The 19,401-nt window shown below is 46.2% G+C and overlaps 1 protein-coding gene across 18 annotated transcripts in view; it reads left to right on the top strand.

The window, feature by feature from the left end:
* The window catches only part of TXNDC16 (thioredoxin domain containing 16), a 77,299-nt gene that overhangs the window by 53,267 nt on the left and 4,631 nt on the right, over positions 1–19,401 (top strand). For all 18 annotated transcript variants that reach the window (XM_030562893.1, XM_030562896.1, XM_030562886.1 and 15 more), the window contains 5 exons: positions 1,585–1,753; positions 5,543–5,679; positions 15,587–15,671; positions 17,299–17,437; positions 17,808–17,968. In XM_030562893.1, the coding sequence (XP_030418753.1) occupies positions 1,585–1,753; positions 5,543–5,679; positions 15,587–15,671; positions 17,299–17,437; positions 17,808–17,968 (691 nt within the window). The remainder of the gene's footprint in view (positions 1–1,584; positions 1,754–5,542; positions 5,680–15,586; positions 15,672–17,298; positions 17,438–17,807; positions 17,969–19,401) is intronic.

Raw genomic sequence — 19,401 nt, 5'->3', positions numbered from 1 at the left:
AAATTCCCAGCAGCTTGACTACCCCGGTGTCCCTGCACTGGCTGTGTGACATAGCACATGCGTAGCTGAACCCTGGATATTGTTGGACTGGAAAGCTTTGTTTATTTTTTATTTTTTACATAAGAGTTCAGCCAGAAGTGCTGCCTGGTGGATATGACGGTACATCAGAGGGGTTGAATGCTTAGTACCTGTTCATGCGATGAGCCCAATCCTGGAGGGAGCTGAGCGCCTGCTGAGAAGTGCTGAATCGGAGTACAACGACTGTATTATTAAAGATTGTCAGGAGCTGCCTTACAGCAGTGGCTCTCAGTCTTTCCAGACGACTGTCTGCCTTTCAGGAGTCTGATTTGTCTTGTGTACCCCCAAGTTTCACCTCACTTAAAAACTACCCACTTACAAAATCAGATATCAAAATACAAAAGTGTCCTAGCCCACTAGTACTGAACAATGACTGACTTTCTTCTTTTTTCCACATACTTCTTAAATAATTCAATTGGAATAGAAATATTGCACTTACAAAAAACAGTACAAACAAGACATTGTCTGTATGAAATTTTAGTTTGTACTGACTTTGCTAGTGCTTTTTATGTAGCCTGCTGAAAAAGCAGGCAAATATCTCGATGAGTTGATGTACCCCCTGGAAGACCTCTGTGTACCCCTACTACCACTGCTTTAAAGAACATGCTGGCTGCTGGTAAATAAACATGGACTATAATATCGATAGTTGCTGCATGAATAGTTCTCTTCATATTAAAGATTGCTGAGCAAAATGGCTTCATTGCAATCCAGGAGACCACTTCTAATATAATGCCACGTCCTCCCTTTCATACCCTTTTCCTTTTGGCACTGAAATGTTCTTGGGGTGGGAGAGGAGTACCAGAAGCTATCCAAGATTAGATCTATTAAATAGAACAACTGGCCAGTTCTGATTTAGGGGGACGTACTTGCCTCTTGCTGCTCCAATAGCAACACAAGCCATTTATCCTTTGCTGTAATGTTTTGACATCACCTTACTGTCTTAATGGCATTATAACCCCACCATTCAGAGCTGACTGTCATGTCTTCTGTAAAATGTACACGGTGTAGAAAAAGCAGCAAGTAAACACTCCACGGAATGTGAAACTGTTACCGGCACTTCCCTGAGTGGCATAATGAGCCACACAGAGGAACCGAAAATGAGCCAAACGTGTTGTGATAATTAATACATTGGCAGACAGGGGAACAATAGTTCAACTGAATTTTAATAAGTTTCATGCTATTATTGGGATGATGGGTGAGGTTCATTTAGGGCCAGGTTCTGATACCCTTGCTCACACCGACTGGTTTCTTAGTATGCGAGTAGTCCCATTGATTTCAGTGGCAGTACTCCGGGACTAAGGCACGGCTCTGCATGAGTTTAAGTATATCAGAATCTAGCCCTCAACACTGCAGTTACGGTAAGTCCAAAGCCAAAGGGATTTCTAACATGGATATTACCATATTTTTCAGTATTTAACTAAGTGCCCTTTTGGAAAGCTCTCTGCCTAAATAATTCATCTTTGACTCCTCAGACTTTATTGTAAATATTTTTGTTTTCCGCTACAGGAACCCAAGGAATTTCGCTTGCCAAAGTAAACTGCTGGGACTGGCCTGATGTCTGCATGAAGCAGAATGTCACCCAATTTCCCATTACCAAGATGTATGAGAAGGGAGCAAGATCACTGACTTACACTGGCATGCTCGGAACAGCAGAGCTGCTCAGATTTCTCAGGCTGTGAGTGTCCTGTTGATATCAGCGTCGTCAGTATTTTAGCTTGACATTTCTGAAGGCTCTTTACTGCCCCAGAACCATGGTCTATTTACATAGTCAAAGTTTCGAACTTAATCTTAGTTTCAGCAGCAGGCTTTGAATTTAGTTGGTGGGTCTGGAATGAGCTTAACAACCTTCCACACATTTTCACTATCAGGAAACAACTTTTCTTAAAGGTTAGATCCATCCACTGGTTTGACTCTCCCTGTCACAATAGAGAGACACCTTATGTTTGTTTATTGTTTGGAGAGTCATTACCTATGGGCCTCCAAACCCAGATCCGCAGGAGCAGCCATGTTCCAACCCTCCACTTGGCAACCTGCCGACAACTCCTTACCCAGGACCTGTGAAGCCCAGGCCCAGTTTGAGGCTCCACCCCGATGTCCTATTGGCAGAGTCCCAGAGCAGCTGATTGGCCCACTGGCCCTACTTAAGCCAGCAGCAGGAACAGGAAACTGTCCAAACACTGGGATCCATCCTGCTCCCCCAGTTTGACTTCCTGGTAATCAACCTACTGACAGGAGATGTGTTAGACTGCCCCCCGCCTTTGCCCCCCCCCCACGCTGGAAGATTGTAGGCTGGTGCTGTCAAACTGGGATGCCTTTCTCCAGCTAATATCAATCATCTTCAATGACCCACCCTGAGCTCGAACCCACCCTGAGAAAACTTCGGCAGGGGCGTAAGGTACAGCGGCCTCCTGAGTGGCATATGTCCGTCACCTCACAGTGGATACAGAGTGCAACGAAACAGTGCGGCTGTACCAGTTCCAGTGGGGGCTTGCAGGAAGAAATCAAAGACAAAGTGGCCTGGGTAGAGATGCCTGCAGGCCTAGACACTCTTGTGGACCTTGCCATCTGCATAGATGAGCGGCTGTGAGAATGAAGAAAGGAGAAAAGATGTTCCCTGCAGTCCCTCTACAGGCCTACTGGGACCTCACCTTCTGTATCGCCCGCCAAACCTGTGCAAGCCGACCTGGCTCATCAGCGCCTCACTCCTGAAGAAAAAGAACAGCGCCATCAGTGCCACCTGTGCTTCTACTGCAGCGAACCTGGCCATGTCATCTTGACCTGCCCAGTACGAATGCCAAGCAGCTTGGGGAAACAAGTCCATCCAGACACAGTGGGGGGAACCGGACTGGTCCTTGAGGGAAAAGAATTTCCCTGTTCCCTAGTCCTCACTAAGACCCACCCTGAGCCCCATCCATAGGCTTCCCATTTGCAGGTATCTATCCAGCTGCACATCCTGGGAGATCCCCAGCAGATCTCCCTCCAAGAGACCATCATCGATTTGGGAGCAGCAGACAATTTTGTGGATCCAGCTACAGCTCAGGCCCTACAGATTCCCTGGCAACATGAGGCCACGCCGGAGATGATTGGAACTATTGATGGCTCTCCACTGTCTTTGGGTCCAGATGTGGAGGAGACTGTCCCCCTGGAGGCTGTTATTCAGGGACACAAAGATAATTCGATCTGGTACGATCCATTTTGCACATTTTCCCCTGATCGTTGGTGTCTCCTTGCTAACCCTTCATGACCCCCTCATTCATTGATGAGACCAGAAGGTCACTTTCATATCAGAATTCTGCTGATGGTGCGGCCAGGGACCAGGAAGGGTTGCACCCAGGCCCGAGAAGGTTCAAATAGGTATAGTTGCCCACATCGAAACACCCACTGGGGGAACTATGGAATTCCCCCATCCCCCAGAACTGCAGCTAAGCTGATGTCTTTAAAAAAAGAATGCAGAAAGCCTCCATCCACATTGGACCTATGGTTGTCCGATAGAACTCCAGCCAGCGGTGAAGATATCATCTGGGTGGAGCTAAGCAATGTCAGAGCCTGAACTGGCAGCATTACGAGGACACCTCCAAGAGAACCTGGCCCGGGGGTTCATCTGCAGGTCAACCTCACCAGCCCGTGCCCCAGCCCTTTTCATAAAAAAGGACAGCAGCCTCCACCTCTGTGTTGATTACCGAGCCCTAAGTCAAGTAACAGTCCAGAACCACTAACCCCTAACCCTAATCTCTGAGTTGTTGGACGATGTGAGGGCTGCCCACATATACACTAAACTGGATCTCCAGTGAGCTTACAGTCTCATCCGTGTCCAAGAGGGAGACTGCCTTTCAGACCTGCTATGGACAGTTTGAATATTTGGTCAACCCATTTGGGTTGACTAATGCCCCAGCAACATTCCAGCACTTCATTAATGGTGTGCAACAAGATCTACTAGGTCAGTTTGTAGTTGTATACTCAGATGATATATTGATCTTCTCAGATGATCTGAACCAACACATCATTCACATCTGCACAGTCCTGGAGAGAATCTGACAACACGGTCTCTACGGTAGACTCGAAAAGTGCTCATTTGATCAGACCTTAACTGAGTTCCTAGGCTTCATCCTGTCCCCAGAAGGAATCAAGATGGATCCATTCAAGGTCTAGGCTGTCTGCTACTTGGCAGCCCCCGCCCCACTCCCCAATGTGTACAATCTTTAACATTTTCTAGGCTTTGCAAACTTTTACTGGGGGTTCAGCACAAATTTTTCAAAACAAGTGCTTGGATGAGATCAGCTCTTGGATGTAGAACAACTGGCTAAAGCTGAATCCAAGCAAGGCAGAGATGAGGCTGATGGGCAGAGGAAATTATTTTGGGGCATTTTCAGCCACGGTGCTGTCTGCTTTGATTTGAAGGTTCACACTCACAATTGGTCCATCAATCTGTAGTGTAGGAGTACTCTTGGATTCCTCACTAACGCTGAGCTCTGACACCGTGATAGCCGCGAGGAACGCTTTCTACCATCTCCGGTTGGCTTGGAGGCTCCATCCCATCCTGGTGCATGAAGACCTGGCCTCCCTTATTCATGCCTTCATCACCTCTTGGCTGGACTACAGCAACATGTTGTACTTGGGCATGAAGCCTTCAGCTCTTAGGAAACTCCAGTTAGTACAAAACACTGCAGCCCATCTTCTCAGCAACACAGCCTGCCATGAACCCATCAGACCTGTCCTCTGCTCTCTATGCTAGCTTCCCACAGAATTTTGAATCCAATCCTTATCTTTAAAGCGCTTCTTGGCCTGGACCCAGGTTACCTAAAAGACTGTTTAAAGCTCTGGGACGAAGAGCAGAGTTGCCAGCCACGGTCTTCTGGCCCAGTGGTGCTCTCAGCAATAAAAGTCAAGCTCATCTTTACAGGAGATAGAACTTTCTCTGGGGTGGGTCCGAGTAGTGTGACCAGACAGCAAATGTGAAAAATAGTGACGGGGGTTGGGGATAATAGGAGTGTATATAAGAAAAAGACCCAAAAATTGGGACTGTCCGTATAAAATCGGGACATGTGGTCACCCTGGGTCCGAGCCTGTAGAATGAACTCCCATGGGAATTAAAGACCATCACAAGCCTCCCCACTTTCTGCTCCAAGTCCAAAGTGCATTTCTTGACCTTGCTGTTTCTAATATAAACACGGAGTAACAGGTATGTTTAACGAACGAAAACCCAGCCTACTGAAACAAGATGCTCCACTGCACAGAGTTTCCCTCTGGGGAGAGGATGAGAGAGCAAACCCACGACAGATGAGTAGTCGTGACATGAGTCTGCCGTCCCTTCCCAGAAGCGGGTTGGGATTTTCCCTGATGTGTCTGTCTTCCGTTGCATTCACTCTGTTGTGGTTTTTGCTTATTTAACAAAGCTGCATGTTTTGAGTTTTTTTTAATCATGTTAAACAAAGCATCTCCCCCTGGCTTTCATTCATTTCTCTAGAAGCAGCATTTCCTGCCCTGCGAAGCTGACCACCATTGAAGAAGTAGACGAATATTTAACTGGGGAAGTCCATGCCGACTCGTCATCATACCACAGCACACCAGTTCTGGGAATATTTCACCCTAGCATGAAAGAAGGTAAACATGGCACTTTGAGAGAAAGAGAATACAAGGTTAGCAGGATTAGGAGCTCCTGTCTGGTACCTAAAGATGAGGATTTCTGCCATTTGAGAGGAACTCATTGGTTCCTCGTTTGCTAAATGATGTAACTGGTGTATGTGGAGTATTTGCAGCACGGTAGTTTCTGGAGGCCCTAAATGAGAGTACAGACCCATTGTACTATGGGCTGTACAATTAATGGGAGACAGGCCCTGCCCTGGAGAGCTTACAGTCTAAATAGACAAAATGCACAAAGGGTGAGAGAACAAACAGAGGTGAAGTGACTTATCCAAGAAGCTGAGAACAGAGCCCAGATATCCTGAGCCCTACGTTAGTGCTTTGTCTACTGGACCAGTCTAGCTCTCTGTTGGTGTGCTCCCAACAAAGGCTGTTCCAGAGAATGAGGTCCTACACCCCAGTTCTGCAAGCAGGTACATGTGGGATGACTCTTACGGCCTGGCATTGACTTCAGTGGCTCTCCACACTGGGGCACAGGTCCATCCACATGCTGCAGGATTGCAGCCCTGCTAAGTTAAATCCTTCCTTCAGAAGTTTTCCAGTGATCTTTTTCTGTAGGTTCTCGAGCAAACCTGTTAATGGTGGTCTGTTGATTGTCCTCCAAAGGAAGCGATTTCCACACTCAGGCAATAACTCATCTCCTCTCTCAGAGCAAAGTTATTGACCTAAATTATGGCCCTCCAGAGAGAGAGAGCATGGCTGCAGAGGTGAAGGATGTCCATGCAGTGGATCGCACATATTCCTCACGTAACAGCACTCTGCGAGAAATTCTATCTAGGCAGAAAGGAGTAGCCGGGGTAGCACTGCAGTGCAGGAATTGTAGGTAAAATGGAGATGGCACTTTCCTTATTAGCTCTGTGTCCCACAGTTCTTAATATCCCCAAGACATGCACCTTCTGGGATTGAATATTCTCCTGCCTAATGGCTTTTTCCAGCCTGCTCCAGAATAAAGGCTATTTGTGCTGAATAGGGTTAAACTACGCTTGTTTCTTGGGGTTGGCTTTATTGACAGTCATTCCCTATAATACCCCCTGTATTCCGGCCCATGCCTCCTCTCCTAGCTTGGCTATCCCTTGGGCTCCTTCTACGGGGCCTCTGACTTGCCACCTGGCCCACTCTTTCAGACTTTCATGCCCTCTTTAGCTCTGTGTAGGTTAGTGGCTGGAGCACAGGACGGGGACTCAAAAGATCTGCGTTCAGTTCCTAGCTTGGCCTCCTGGATGAGCCTGGGCAAGTCACTTCCCCTCTCTGTATCTACATTTCCCTCTCTATCTAATGACGCAGCCCTCCTGTGTGAAGTGCTTTTAGATCTGATGAGAAGCACTATGTAAGAGGTAGGTGTTTTATTATTATTACCTGGAAGGCCTCCCTTTATGTGCAGGGTGGCGTTACATAGGATTGGAAGGGATGTCCTGGCTCATTGGGTCCAGGCCCCAGCTGTTGCAGGCAGCCCCAGAAAATAATCACATTTATAAATGTGTCAAGTTCTGCCTTGAAACCTGTTAGATTGTTTGTTTGCTTCCACTACTCCTGTTGGGAGGCCGTTCCAGAACCTCCCTCCTCTGACGGGTAGAACCCTTCTGATTTCCAGCCTAAATTTAGTCACGGACAGTCCCTACTTCTTTGTTCTTGTGACCCCCTTACGCATTAGCTTAACTAGCTTTTCTCCCTCCCTGGGGTTCCTCCTGCTGATGTATTTATAGAGAGCAATCAGATCCCCTTGCAGCCTTCGTTTTACCAGGCTGAACAGCCCAGCTCTTTTCTTAACCAGCTACGCTGAGTCTGCAGGGTTCCAACCAGCAGAGGATGGAGCAACAGTCACACAAAGGGTTTGTCTGTGTTGTGGGGGAGTCTCCAGATAATCTCTTGGTGGGTCTGAGTTACCTGAGGGTGAGACAGATGTTTGCACTTTTTGTTATTTGCATGTGGATAACTCAAGATCAGCCTTAAGAGTCTGTTGGTTTTTTAACTCTGCCCTTTGCATGTCCACCGTCCTGAGAGTAGAACGCATGATTTCCTTGTGAACTCAGGTACTGGTGGTTTAAATCTAACAGCATAGGCACTCAGTTAGCACGGCCACAAGTAACCATCTAGATTATTTTCCTTCCCTTCCCTTCCAAACGTCATACCGAGCTATGCTACACCAACTAGGTATGTGAGAGAAGGAAGGTAGGTTTGACTGAATGATAAGAAGGATCCAGGGAGATCAAACCACAACTGTAGATGTGAGGATTGTGCGTGTCAAGTTTTGGTGTGAACTCTGCATCATGCTCAGCTTTACAAACAACCACCCTCATGACCTTTCCACCCCCTGCAGAAAGCGGTAGAACATTCAAGCTCGTGGCAGAACACTCTCTGAATATGCGGCTGCAGTGGCATACGTGCCTTGTGGAATGAGTAAGTTATGAGAGATACAGTAACCTGCAGGTGTAGAGCAGCGGAAAGAAGTGAGCATACAGGTGCATATCAGGCCCATCTTCCTGTCCCGCCACTGGCTCCCAGTCAGCTTTTGGTGCCAGTTTAAAGCCTTGTTCTAATCTTCAGCTCAATTAATGGATAAACCCCAAGGTAGATTGAAGAGTTCCTATAGGACAGGGCAGCTCACAGATATCACGGCAGTGTGCGTGAGAGCCAAGGACAAAACATTCTCAGTTGAGGGGATCTAGCTATGGAACAAGCTTCCAGGGAAAATCAGGGTCCGGCCAATCCAAAGACTGATGATCTCAAGGAAATGCTGCACGCCCTTCCTCTTCAAAAAGGCCTTCTAACTGTGAGAATGTCTTTCCTCCCTTCTGCCCAGCAAATCTCAACCAACCCACAATCTGCCCAGCTCCTGGAACAAACGAGACCAAAAGTACGTAATAAAGTTTTTAAAAATCAAAACCAAAGCCTATCCCAAGCAGAGCTTCTACCCCATAAAGGGAGAAGTGCCAGTGACTCTGTGAAATCCACAGGGACTCCACTGTTGCTAATAACTTTACATGGAAGGTTTCCAGCCACTATACTTATGGACAGTGGTATTAAACCTTAAGCTAAATAGATAGGACAACTGAAAATTCCTGATGTTCATCTTACTTTACAAGCTAAGCAGGCTTGGAAGTGGTTCGTGCTTGGAGCCACTGAAAATCTTTGGTGAGGTTTTGGTGGTTACTCTTAATTGTATATGCTGAGGACTCAGGGTCAAGAGGAGGGGTAGTGAGTCAGATTGCTATGACTGCACACGCAAATGAGTTGGATCCACTGGCTAGTTAGGCGTCTTACAAGCCATTGGCACCCCAGTCACCCGATTTGTATGTGCAGGTGGTAGGTGCACAATAGCATATGCATTCTTTTGCATGGACTTCCAGCATCTTCCTTAAAACATGTGATCTTCTCTCCTGGCCAGTGGGAAATAATGCTCTGCGCTGACATTTCTGCAGGTTGAGTTCTGCTCCCGTTTTCTCCCTTGGTTCCCACGAACCCCATTCTACCCCTTCCCCTCCTCCATAACCTGATCTCTGCAGAGGGGCTTCCAGGGTGTCTGAAGAAAGGATAGGTCTTCTGGCACAAGCAGTACTCGCCTCCTGCACCTTCCCGAGCCCCATGGCAGGATACATTGGGTTTCCATCCTCTCCATCAGCAGACGGAGAGAGGAGGCAATCTGGTCCATGGTGTTTCTAAATAGAACCAGCCCTGACTTTAATGTGAGAGAGTTAAATGACTATAAATCAACCCAGAAAGGGAGAATGAGCAGTCACAATTCCCCTCAAAAACAGCTCAAGAAATAGCCTGGCTCGCTATGCCCCAGTCAAAGCCAAACTGAACACTAGTGGCCTTTTGACCCCACATCCTGTCAGTTATCTTCACCCAGCTTGGAAATCTGAGAGCCTCTGCCCAGAAAGCAGAAAGGGGGATGCTTTGCAGCTGGGAAGAGAATCTGCCTGCCAGAGGCAGATTGGTTACATCTTGTTCCATAGCACTGTTTTCTGTACTGTACTTCATACTGGCTTCAGATACGCACACGCACAAGCCACGCTCTTACGGAAGGGGGTAAAAATGTGTCGAGGGCATAACATGAGTGTAATAGAATGAAAGTTACAGGACTGATCGGCAATAGTTAAGGCACATTACCATCTTCAAACAGTAGGGTAAGTAATAATAGTATTTAACCCCGCTATGGAGCCTGATCCAAAGCCCATGAAAGTTAATGGAAAGGCACCTATTGACTCCGATGGGTTTTGTGTCATTTTCATCAGTAGAACCTAAAGCACTTTTTATAATGGTGGTCGGCACTGTCGTCTCCGTTTTAGAAACTGAGCACAAGGCCCAGCTTTTCAAAAGCCGCTTCTAGTTTTGAGCGCATTGGGCGGGGCCCAGAATTCGAGGCCTTGAAAATGAATGACTGCGTCCAAAAAAGGTGGGACATGCCTGACATTCCAGAGGAAGTGGGAAATAGAGCAAGGGGCAGATCCCAGGTCTCATCACTCAGGGGAAAGCTCGCCTCTTTCCTTAGCAGAATGAGGACGTCTCTGGATGTTTTTCTCATGACACTTTTATTCCAGAACAGTGTATGAAGTCATATGCTTGGTTTTTCGAGGAGCTGAAGTTAGACTAACAGATGTCCAGCTATAAACAAAAGAACAATCAATGCACTTTCAATGAAATTGTATTATTAGATAATCATTCAATGGACCAATAAGTGTTTTCCTAAGGGCTTGTCTACAGGGGGAAATGTACCAAAATACTTATAGTTATTTTGCTCTAAACCCCTGCGTAAATGGTCTTATTCCAGAATAATTATTCCAGTACAACTATTTTGGCAAATTTCCCCATGCAGACAAGCCTCTCAGGATGTCTCTAAAGAACAATAACAGAGAAGTTTCCTGAAAAAATTGGAGGAGATCACATAGAAGATTAACTTGATTTGATACCAAAAGTTGGTTGATTCTTTCAGTATACTGGGAACAAAATGCTCTCTTAAATACTGGCTTCATTGTGTAATTAGGAAGCACCTCTAAGACTCTGACTGTGTTTGACAAAGTTCCTGACTCACCAACTGCTAGTTGAAACACTGCCTAACTGCAGGGTTTTCAGTGGGCCTATGGGAGTGGGGTGAAGGGCTTATCGGCCTGCACGCAGCTTTGAATCTCAAGCCAGTTAATGGGAGTCTTTCCATTGACTTCATTGGGCTTGGGCTCAGGCCGCTTGTGAGGACTGAAATCTGAAGGGAGTGAGAATAGAGGCTGAGAATCCCCCTCACCATGTGTGCTTAGGGGGTGTGTCTACACTTAAATAAAACACCGGGGCTGAGGCTTGTGGGGCTCAGGCGGCAGGGTTATAACATCACAGTGTAGACATTCGAGTTTGGGCTGGAAGCCAAGCTCTGGGAACCTCCCCCGTTGCAGGATGACAGAGCTCAGGCTCTAGTCCAAGTCCGGACGTCTACACAGCAATTCTAGAGCGCCGCAGCCCGAGTCCCGTAAGCCTGAGTCAGCTGACACAGCTTAGTCGCGGATGTTTTATTGCAGTGCAGACATACTGAACGGGGTCTGCAGACAATGGAGTCCAGGCTTGCACAAATGCCTTGGCTGGAGTCCGGCTTAGTGTTGTCAGGCCCAAGAGTTCAAAAAACATCTCCCCAAAATCACAAGCTTGGCTTAAAAAAATCAAGAGATTAAAAAAGCGCCGGTACATGTTGAGTTCTGTTGATTTCCTGCCTGGTGTTTGAGGTGGAGGGGTGGGGGTTACCTTTTCCAGCTTTTCTCTGTAACCCTGAGGACTAGGGTTTTTATTAAAAATTCAGTGCGTTGCTGAATTAAATGATACCTCTCATGTCGCAGCCTTGGTCTGTCTTGTCTGTTTAGAGACTGTAGGGGCAGGAGCTCTCTTGCTATGTGTTTTCACAGCATGGGGCACCAATCTCCGTGCAGGCAGCCAGGTGCTACCGTAATTCTACTACCACTATGATTATTATTTATTGGCATTGTGGGAGTGCCCAGGAGCCCCAGACATAGGCTGTGACCCCATTGCACTAGGGCACAGACCAAACGCAGAACACAATGATGGTTCCTGCCGCATGGATTCTGGGCTGCAGCCATAGGCATAAAGGAGATTTCTGGGTGAGGTCCTGTGAATTGTAGTTGCAACCATGGAGCCCTGATCTTGGTTGGAGCCTTTAGGTGTTACCATAATACAAATAATATGGAGTTATCTCTTGGCTGCTTTGGATATAGAATCATAAAATCATAGAATATCAGGGTTGGAAGGGACCTCTGGAGGTCATCTAGTGCAACCCCCAGCTCAAAGCAGGACCAATTCCCAACTAAATTATCCCAGCCAGGGCTTTGTCAAGCCTGACCTTAAAAACCTCTAAAGAAGGAGATTCCACCACCTCCCTAGGTAACCCATCCCAGTGCTTCACCACCCTCCTAGTGAAAAAGTTTTTCCTAATATCCAACCTAAACCTCCCCCACTGCAACTTGAGACCATTACTCCTTGTTCTGTCATCTGCTACCTGTCAATATCACCAGTTGCCTTGGAAATGACTGATGCATCTGATGCTGTGTTTTATCCGCATTGCGTGATCACAGAGTAGGCGTTGTTTGGGCAGTGGTAAAATGTTTCTTTAAGCTGAAACCTCATGAATCGCAAAACAAGTAAGGAGGGTTACAAACAAAATCTGAGGGTTACAAAGGTTTGAAAAAGGAGCCTGTCACGCATCCTGTTTGGCGCAGCGCCATGAAGGTGGGTATAGAACAAAACACTTGTTACAGCTATAACTGTTCTTTGTTTCTCAGGATAATGTTTTAAACTATGTTTGATATTTGAGCCAACAGCAAATAACGAACACCTATCTGCAACGGGGCATAATTTGTGTCACTGCAGTTTATTATGCCATGTCTCTTTTACAATACATTCACCTCCCAATTATGATCTTTCAGGAGACTTAAAAATACAGCACATGTAAAACCTACAGGGGTTGGTCATGGAACTTTTCCATTGCTGCGGTGAAGAATCACAACAGTATTTTGAATTTACAAGCAGCTGACTGATGTCTAGAGGTCACTGCGACCCTCAAGAGGCTAGACATACTGTGCTGGATAGAGGATGATTTCATAAGACACTGCTGATATTTGGGAACTTTCACTACTGGATCATGCTCAAAGTTTCTTTATCCAGCGAAACTTTGTGTAGGACGCAGAGCTCTCTCTCTTGGCAGTTACTCTTCCTGTTGTTCCAAGGTACTTTTATTCTAGGCAAGCATCAAAGCTTTATCAAGGGCTGTAGGTGTGAAGAGCTGATCAGATTCTGGGGAAATTAAAGCAAATCCCAGTTTAACGTTTGATGAATCTAGACAACCCTTATTTTTGGTAGGGTTCATTATCTTCTGGAGGAGCCATGTTAATTTCAAGGCTTCTGGTTCCTACAGAAAACTCAACGGCTGCCACAGAGATCACTTCAAACTGAACTCCAGCAGTGGGATAGGCAGGCAGCTCTGGCTCTGCCTCCGACGGCCCCCAAAAGGCTGAGGCTCAACAGAGGTGTATGAAAGAGGGGGACGATCCAGGCCACAAGCAACCTGAGGAATTCATTGAAATCTGGTTCAGCTGAACACAGTCTCAATTCAAGAAAGCATCCTCAATGTCCCTGCCTATGTAGGGCAGCACTTAAGCACATGCTCAAGTCCCAAGCACTTGCTTAAATGCTGTCCTGAATAGGGTTAGATTTAAGCATCTGCCTAGGTACTTTCCTGAATTGGAGCCTATATGTCTTGTGTCCGCCTGGACACTTCCTAGAAAATCTTAGAATCATAGAATATCAGGGTTGGAAGGTTCTAGTCCAACCCCCTGCTCAAAGCAGGACCAATCCCCAACTAAATCACCCCAGCCAGGGCTTTGTCAAGCCTGACCTTAAAAACCTCTAAGGAAGGAGATTCCACCACCTCCCTAGATAACCCATTCCAGTGCTTCACCACCCTCCTAGTGAAAAAGTGTTTCCTAATATCCAACCTAGACCTTCCCCACTGCAACTTGAGACCATTACTTCTTGTTCTGTCATCTGCTACCACTGAGAACAGTCTAGATCCATCCTCTTTGGAACCCACTAACACGTCTGTATTGTTTTATGCATTGTTGTGGTAGCCGTTCTGGTCCCAGGATATTAGCGAGACAAGGTGGATGAAGGATATCACCTCACTCACCTAGTACCTGTATTTCGTTTATATTATCTGACCAAAAAAAAAAGGGAGGGGGCAGTTCAGCTCCATTTGCTGCTGATCTCTTTTACCCTCCCCTTTTTAAGCAGCTCTTCCTTTGGGGCTTATTTTGTTTTTTCCCTATCACTGGTGCTTTGGTAAAGTTGTTTGATTAAGCAGCCAAAGATGAGGAAATTCCAAAACCTAAGATAGCACCTATCACTTTAATTCATCCGTGTTATGCATGCCATTTATATTACAGTACGGCCAGGTCTCATGATTTTATCATGAGGCTTGTGATATCTGGTGGCTTTACTTTAAGCCCCAGCTCCTGGAGTCATGTGATTTATGTGAGCCCTTCTGATTGAAGAGAAGAGCATGAAAATGTGACCTGAGTTTTCCCTAAAAGCTCATAAACAGAAGGCAAAGAAAGAGAACCCCATATGTATTATTATTAACCCAATCTCATGGTTTATCAGGGCCTGACGCATGGTTTTTGAATGCGTAGGAGTGGCTATGCTGCTTTTGTGGTAAATATTGAAACCAAAAATGAATATTTTGAGTCTTAAAATTTAACGAGGATTATAAAAAGCTACATATGTGTGACTTGGCTGGGTTAAAGTTGCAGTCTTAAGTTTTGGAAATTCCTGGCTTCTCCTGAGTGTAGGAATTCTCTCCTTTAATCAAGAAAGAATGCTGGATTTTTGCATTTAACTGTCATGTTCGGAGGGTTTTTTGAGTGTGTGTGTGTGGGAGATAGAAAAATGGGAGCTACTCAGTCTGCAGCGATTCCAGACTGTGCTGAGTTGAGCAATAGAGCCTTAAGAACTTTGATCTGTAGTTACCAGACCTGTCGTTTAGGAGATTCACCCCCCAGTGTAACTTATATGCTCCAGTTAGATAAGCAGTTTTCTGAACCCACACCACCCTGCACTGAGGCCTCCGGAGTTCTGCGTTAATGGCCTAGAACATCTGTGCAACAGCTACAGTTTAGGGCAGTATCAAGATAGAAATTGCAACACCGCCCTCTTTTGATTAGACGGTGACCTGTGCCTGAGATTGTAAATGTTTTTGGTCAGTGTTTGTACAGCACCTAGCACAGTGTAGTCTTGATCCACGACTGGGGCTCTTTGGAGCTATGGAAGTCCACATAAATAATAATAATTAATTAATTCGGAAGGGTCTTGCCAAGATTTAAAAGTCAAGCCAAGTTTGAAGGAATTAGTTTGCTGGGTTTGAAGGTGTGTAAATGTAAAATCAGTAAGACAATGTGCTTGTATTGGCCTTTCATCAGGATGTAGGTACTACATATTGTTGGTAATTGTTTGTATTATTATTGTTATTGTTGTTATTATCATCATCATTGTACCTAGGAGTCACAATCATAGAGCAGGACCTCATAGTGCTAGGTGCTGTACAAACAGAACAAAAAGACAGTCCCTGCCCCAGACTTTGCTCTTGCTGCCAACGGGGTCTGATAATAGAAATGCAGGGCTGGAAGAGAACGCACCAAGTAAACCTAGATCATCCCTGGCAGGTGTTTGTCCAACCTGTTCTTAGAAACCCCCGAAGATGGGGATTCCACCACCTCCCTTGGAAACCGGTTCCAGCGCTCAACTGCCCTCTCGGAGTGGCTAAAGGGAAAAATGCACTTTTCTTTGGGATGTTTATTTACTTATTTATGTATTTTTACAGCAAGGGAAACTTTCGTCGAAGCAGGGAACATGCTCAGGGGATATGTAACAACAGGACTGTATGCTGAAGATGATGCATTGATTCTGTAAGTGTTTGGTTTTTTTCCCTTTTTTGGTAAGAATATGAACTGATCTGCACTTCAGTGAATGCCATTGTTTTTTAAGGACAACGTTCCAGCTATCCGGGCATTACCGTAACTGTTCAAATACAGGTACAAGCCATTGTGTAGAGAGGGCCATAAGGCCAGCACTGCTCTGTAAACAGAGATGGGTCACAGGGCCTGGATTGCCTGTTCTGTTCTGTTCATTCCCTCTGGGGGACCTGGCACTGGCCACTGTCGGAAGACAGGATACTGGGCTAGGTGGACCTTTGGTCTGACCAAGTATGGCTGGTCTTGTGTTCTTATGATAGCCAACTATAAGAGGACACTGGTCTGGAATGCAGGAGAACAGGATTCTCTCCTGGCTCTGCCACTGACCTCCTGGATAAGTCACTTTACGTCTCTGTTTGAAGGAATCTTTTCCCCAGTCTCAGTTGCTAAGTTTTCACTTCCTTGTCATCTCACAACCTTGCTAGTTCTCTACCCCCAGAATCATCCGGGGCAGGCAAGACCAAACTGCTAATGTAAAAATGTTTTAAAAAGGCAGAACCTTCCCTTTTTCAGAGTAGTGCGGGGGTGTGGAGAAAATGTTCATCCCTCTTCATCCATCAAAAAGAAGCAAAAGAAAAAGTCTCTCTCTCCCTTTTTTTCCGTTACTTTTAGCTGCTTATTTCTCCCCGGCTTCCTGTGCAGAGTGGGCCTGATCCAAATCCCATTGAAGTCCATGGCTGTCTCTCCAGACCCCATTCGTTCAGCCTTCAAAAGGGCATCAATCTCTGTTTATACCCAGGGTCCCAGGAGTTTCTTTGCTATAAATCCATGTGGCTGGGAACCAATAGAAGGGAAGCCCTTTTCTAGAGTTTTAAAGCCACCAGAGAGCTTCGCCCAAATCCTTGTTGACTCTGCTATATTGCAGCGAGCGGCTGCTGGCCATTTCAGTGTTCAGACACAAGGCGCTAGGTGTTTCCTCTGTGCTGGGAGTCTGCAGTCTTCCCATTGAGGCCGGTGAACATAGACCCCCATTTAGGCTGTGATTCAGCTGACCACTTCATCGCATGCTCACCATTAAAGCCAGTCAGGGTCTTAGAGCTCGCTCTGGCGAGGGGCCGAGCAGACGGGGCTAGATTTTTAAGGGTATTTGGTTGTCTGAAGAAGCAGCTCGACACCTCATAGGATTCTCCAAAGCACCGAGGCACCAGCCTCCCATTGACATTGGTGTTTGCAGCCTAGGGAACTATCTGCATCTTTTGGTGCCTAAGTACCTCTGCAAATCGGGTTCTCCATGCTCAGTCCAGCAGAGCACGTAAGCACATGCCTGACGTGAAGCATAGAAGGAACCCCACCGAAGCCAGGGCCAGACTGAGGATCACGGTGGTCCCTTCTGACTTCAAAATATATGAGTCAAGCATAGAGTTCAAGTGCTTTGCTGGATTCTAGAGTGCTCAGGATCCCACAGGACTGAGACCCTGATGCCTTCAAGTCTCTCTCCCTCCCCAGCCTTTTCCCACAGTGTACTTAATCCAGTCCCTAAGGACATAAACAATGCATTGCAGCAGCTTTTGCATGCGTAAGATGTTGCATTCAATTGTTGTAATAAGCCATTTTCCTGTAGGGCCCATAAATATGCCGTGCCTCTTCCAGCGCTGCTTCTAGCTAGGCGTGAAGATCACAGAATAGATAGCATCCCGCTGTCAAAACAGAGTGCACCGGACGTAGTTCAGACAATCAGGTCCCAATTACTGGAAACATTTGTAAGTATAATTGCTGCTTACGGTAAAAATAAATGCACTTTTTCAGTTACACGGGAAGTTCATGAGATACCGCATGACCATCCGCGGTGTGTTCATGGATGTGTTTAAACAAGTGCTGGGCGGGTGGGGTTATATCTAACTGGTGCCTAGGCCTGGCACCATTCCACTGAAAAGGGATGAATTTCATACCCACAGGCATTGTTAAGCCCGCTGGATTCATGTGTCTGCATTCCAGGCGTTTTAAACGCATCCATAATCTGAGCAGCTTCCACCCAATGTATAAATGGCACCACTACATAAAATTAGCCCCTGTGTTCTTCTGGCCTTGATCCTTTCACCCTAAAACCCATCTCACTTTGTTCTCTTGCAGCCAGAAATCACAGTGGAAAACCTCCCCGACTACCTGAGCCTGGAAAAACCCTTACTCATTTTGTTCAACGATCGAGGCCTAAATCAAAGCATGAGAATGGAAATGTTGAGTGTGGTGAATGGAAAAGGGCGCGAGGCGTTTCTCGCTTGCTGGATGAACTTGTGAGTGTGAAAAAACGTTTGCTTCTTTCCAGGACCTAGCTCACAGCATGGGTCTGCAGTTACGGAAAGCACCATCGAGCTGGTTTTTTAACCCAGTTTTCAGTGTGAACTCACTGGGAATCCTGGCAAGGATGCCTGCAGAAGCAGACGTCCATTGCAGTCCTATGTCCATATTCCTCTGCAGACGCTGAGTTATTTAGTAGTGATTAAAGCCTTTAATAATGTAGGCCTGGACAACAGCGAAAGAGAGAGTGACCCAAAGAGCCAAGTGCAGTAAGAGTTGAATGATGACTGCCAGTGTTCAAGGAAAAGTACTAAACTATCAGTTGAATCCTATCCTTGTTCTGATAACTGGTGCTACCCTGGAGTTTATTGTTCGCCCATAGGAGAACAGAGTAAATGAATTCTCGCTGAAGGAGTTCATTTGATTGATTTTACTTTCTGAGTAACTAACGTGAAAATACTTGTGAACAATGCAGTGAAGGGCTGGGTACGGGAAAGAACCCAACGTTTTCAAAAGAAGGAGTGAAAGATTTAAAGCAAAAGAAGGGACCGGCCCCGCCCCCGCCCCCACAATCAACCAGATTGTGAAACAGAACAAAGATAACAGCCAAGAAATGCAGAGTTGCAGGAGGGAAGATTTTTATCTCCTCCCCTACCTATTTTTAATTGTTCCTCTCTGAATTTTTTTCTGTTCCCTGAGGTGCCAAAATAAATGAATCAGAAAGTGCTCTGTTATTGAGAACTGTATTGCGGGGCGGGGAGTCATTTTGCGGATGGGGAACGCACTTTTTTTTTTTTAAGGGCAAACAAGCTGGTTGCCAGTAATGTGCAGTATATAAGCGCCCCTGGAATTTTTGGCCTTCTCAAATTCTCCCTGCCCCTAATTCCTCCACTGGTCTTTATTTAAAAAGAAAAATCACCTTTTTGGAAGGAAGAAGTGTTGTTGCAAAGAGGAAAAGGTTGTGTTGTTTAAATGGCTAGACTGGGAAGGAGATACCTGTTTGCTTTATAGCTAGTAAAATGCATCCTCTTCTAGGGTGAAATTCACTGCTGTGCAGAAAACCAGTCCAACTCCTAGGCAGCACTCAGCCTAGGCCTTATGTGGTTCATAAGACTCATGCTGATCATCTTCACAGGAGTGAAGTCACCCCCGTCCCCTAACCCTCCCCCCACCGTGTCCCTACACAGTGGGCCCCACTTCACTCTCACACAGACGCGTTAGGTCTGATCTAGCTGAAGCACATTTACTGTGAAGCATGTGAGTAATCTCATTGACCTCAGAGCAACTGGCCACAGGCTTGAAGTTAAGCAAAGGCTTGAGTGCTTTGCTGGATCAGGGCAGAGCGCTCAGCACCTCACAGGATCTAGCCTTTGCTGCTCATTCCTGTCTAGGGTAACCAGATAGAAAGTGTGAAAAATCAGGACTGGGG

Source organism: Gopherus evgoodei, chromosome 4 (genome assembly GCF_007399415.2).
Source record: "Gopherus evgoodei ecotype Sinaloan lineage chromosome 4, rGopEvg1_v1.p, whole genome shotgun sequence".
In the NCBI taxonomy this organism is placed as follows: Eukaryota; Metazoa; Chordata; order Testudines; family Testudinidae; genus Gopherus; species Gopherus evgoodei.
This window is presented reverse-complemented; position numbering and strand designations above follow the sequence as displayed.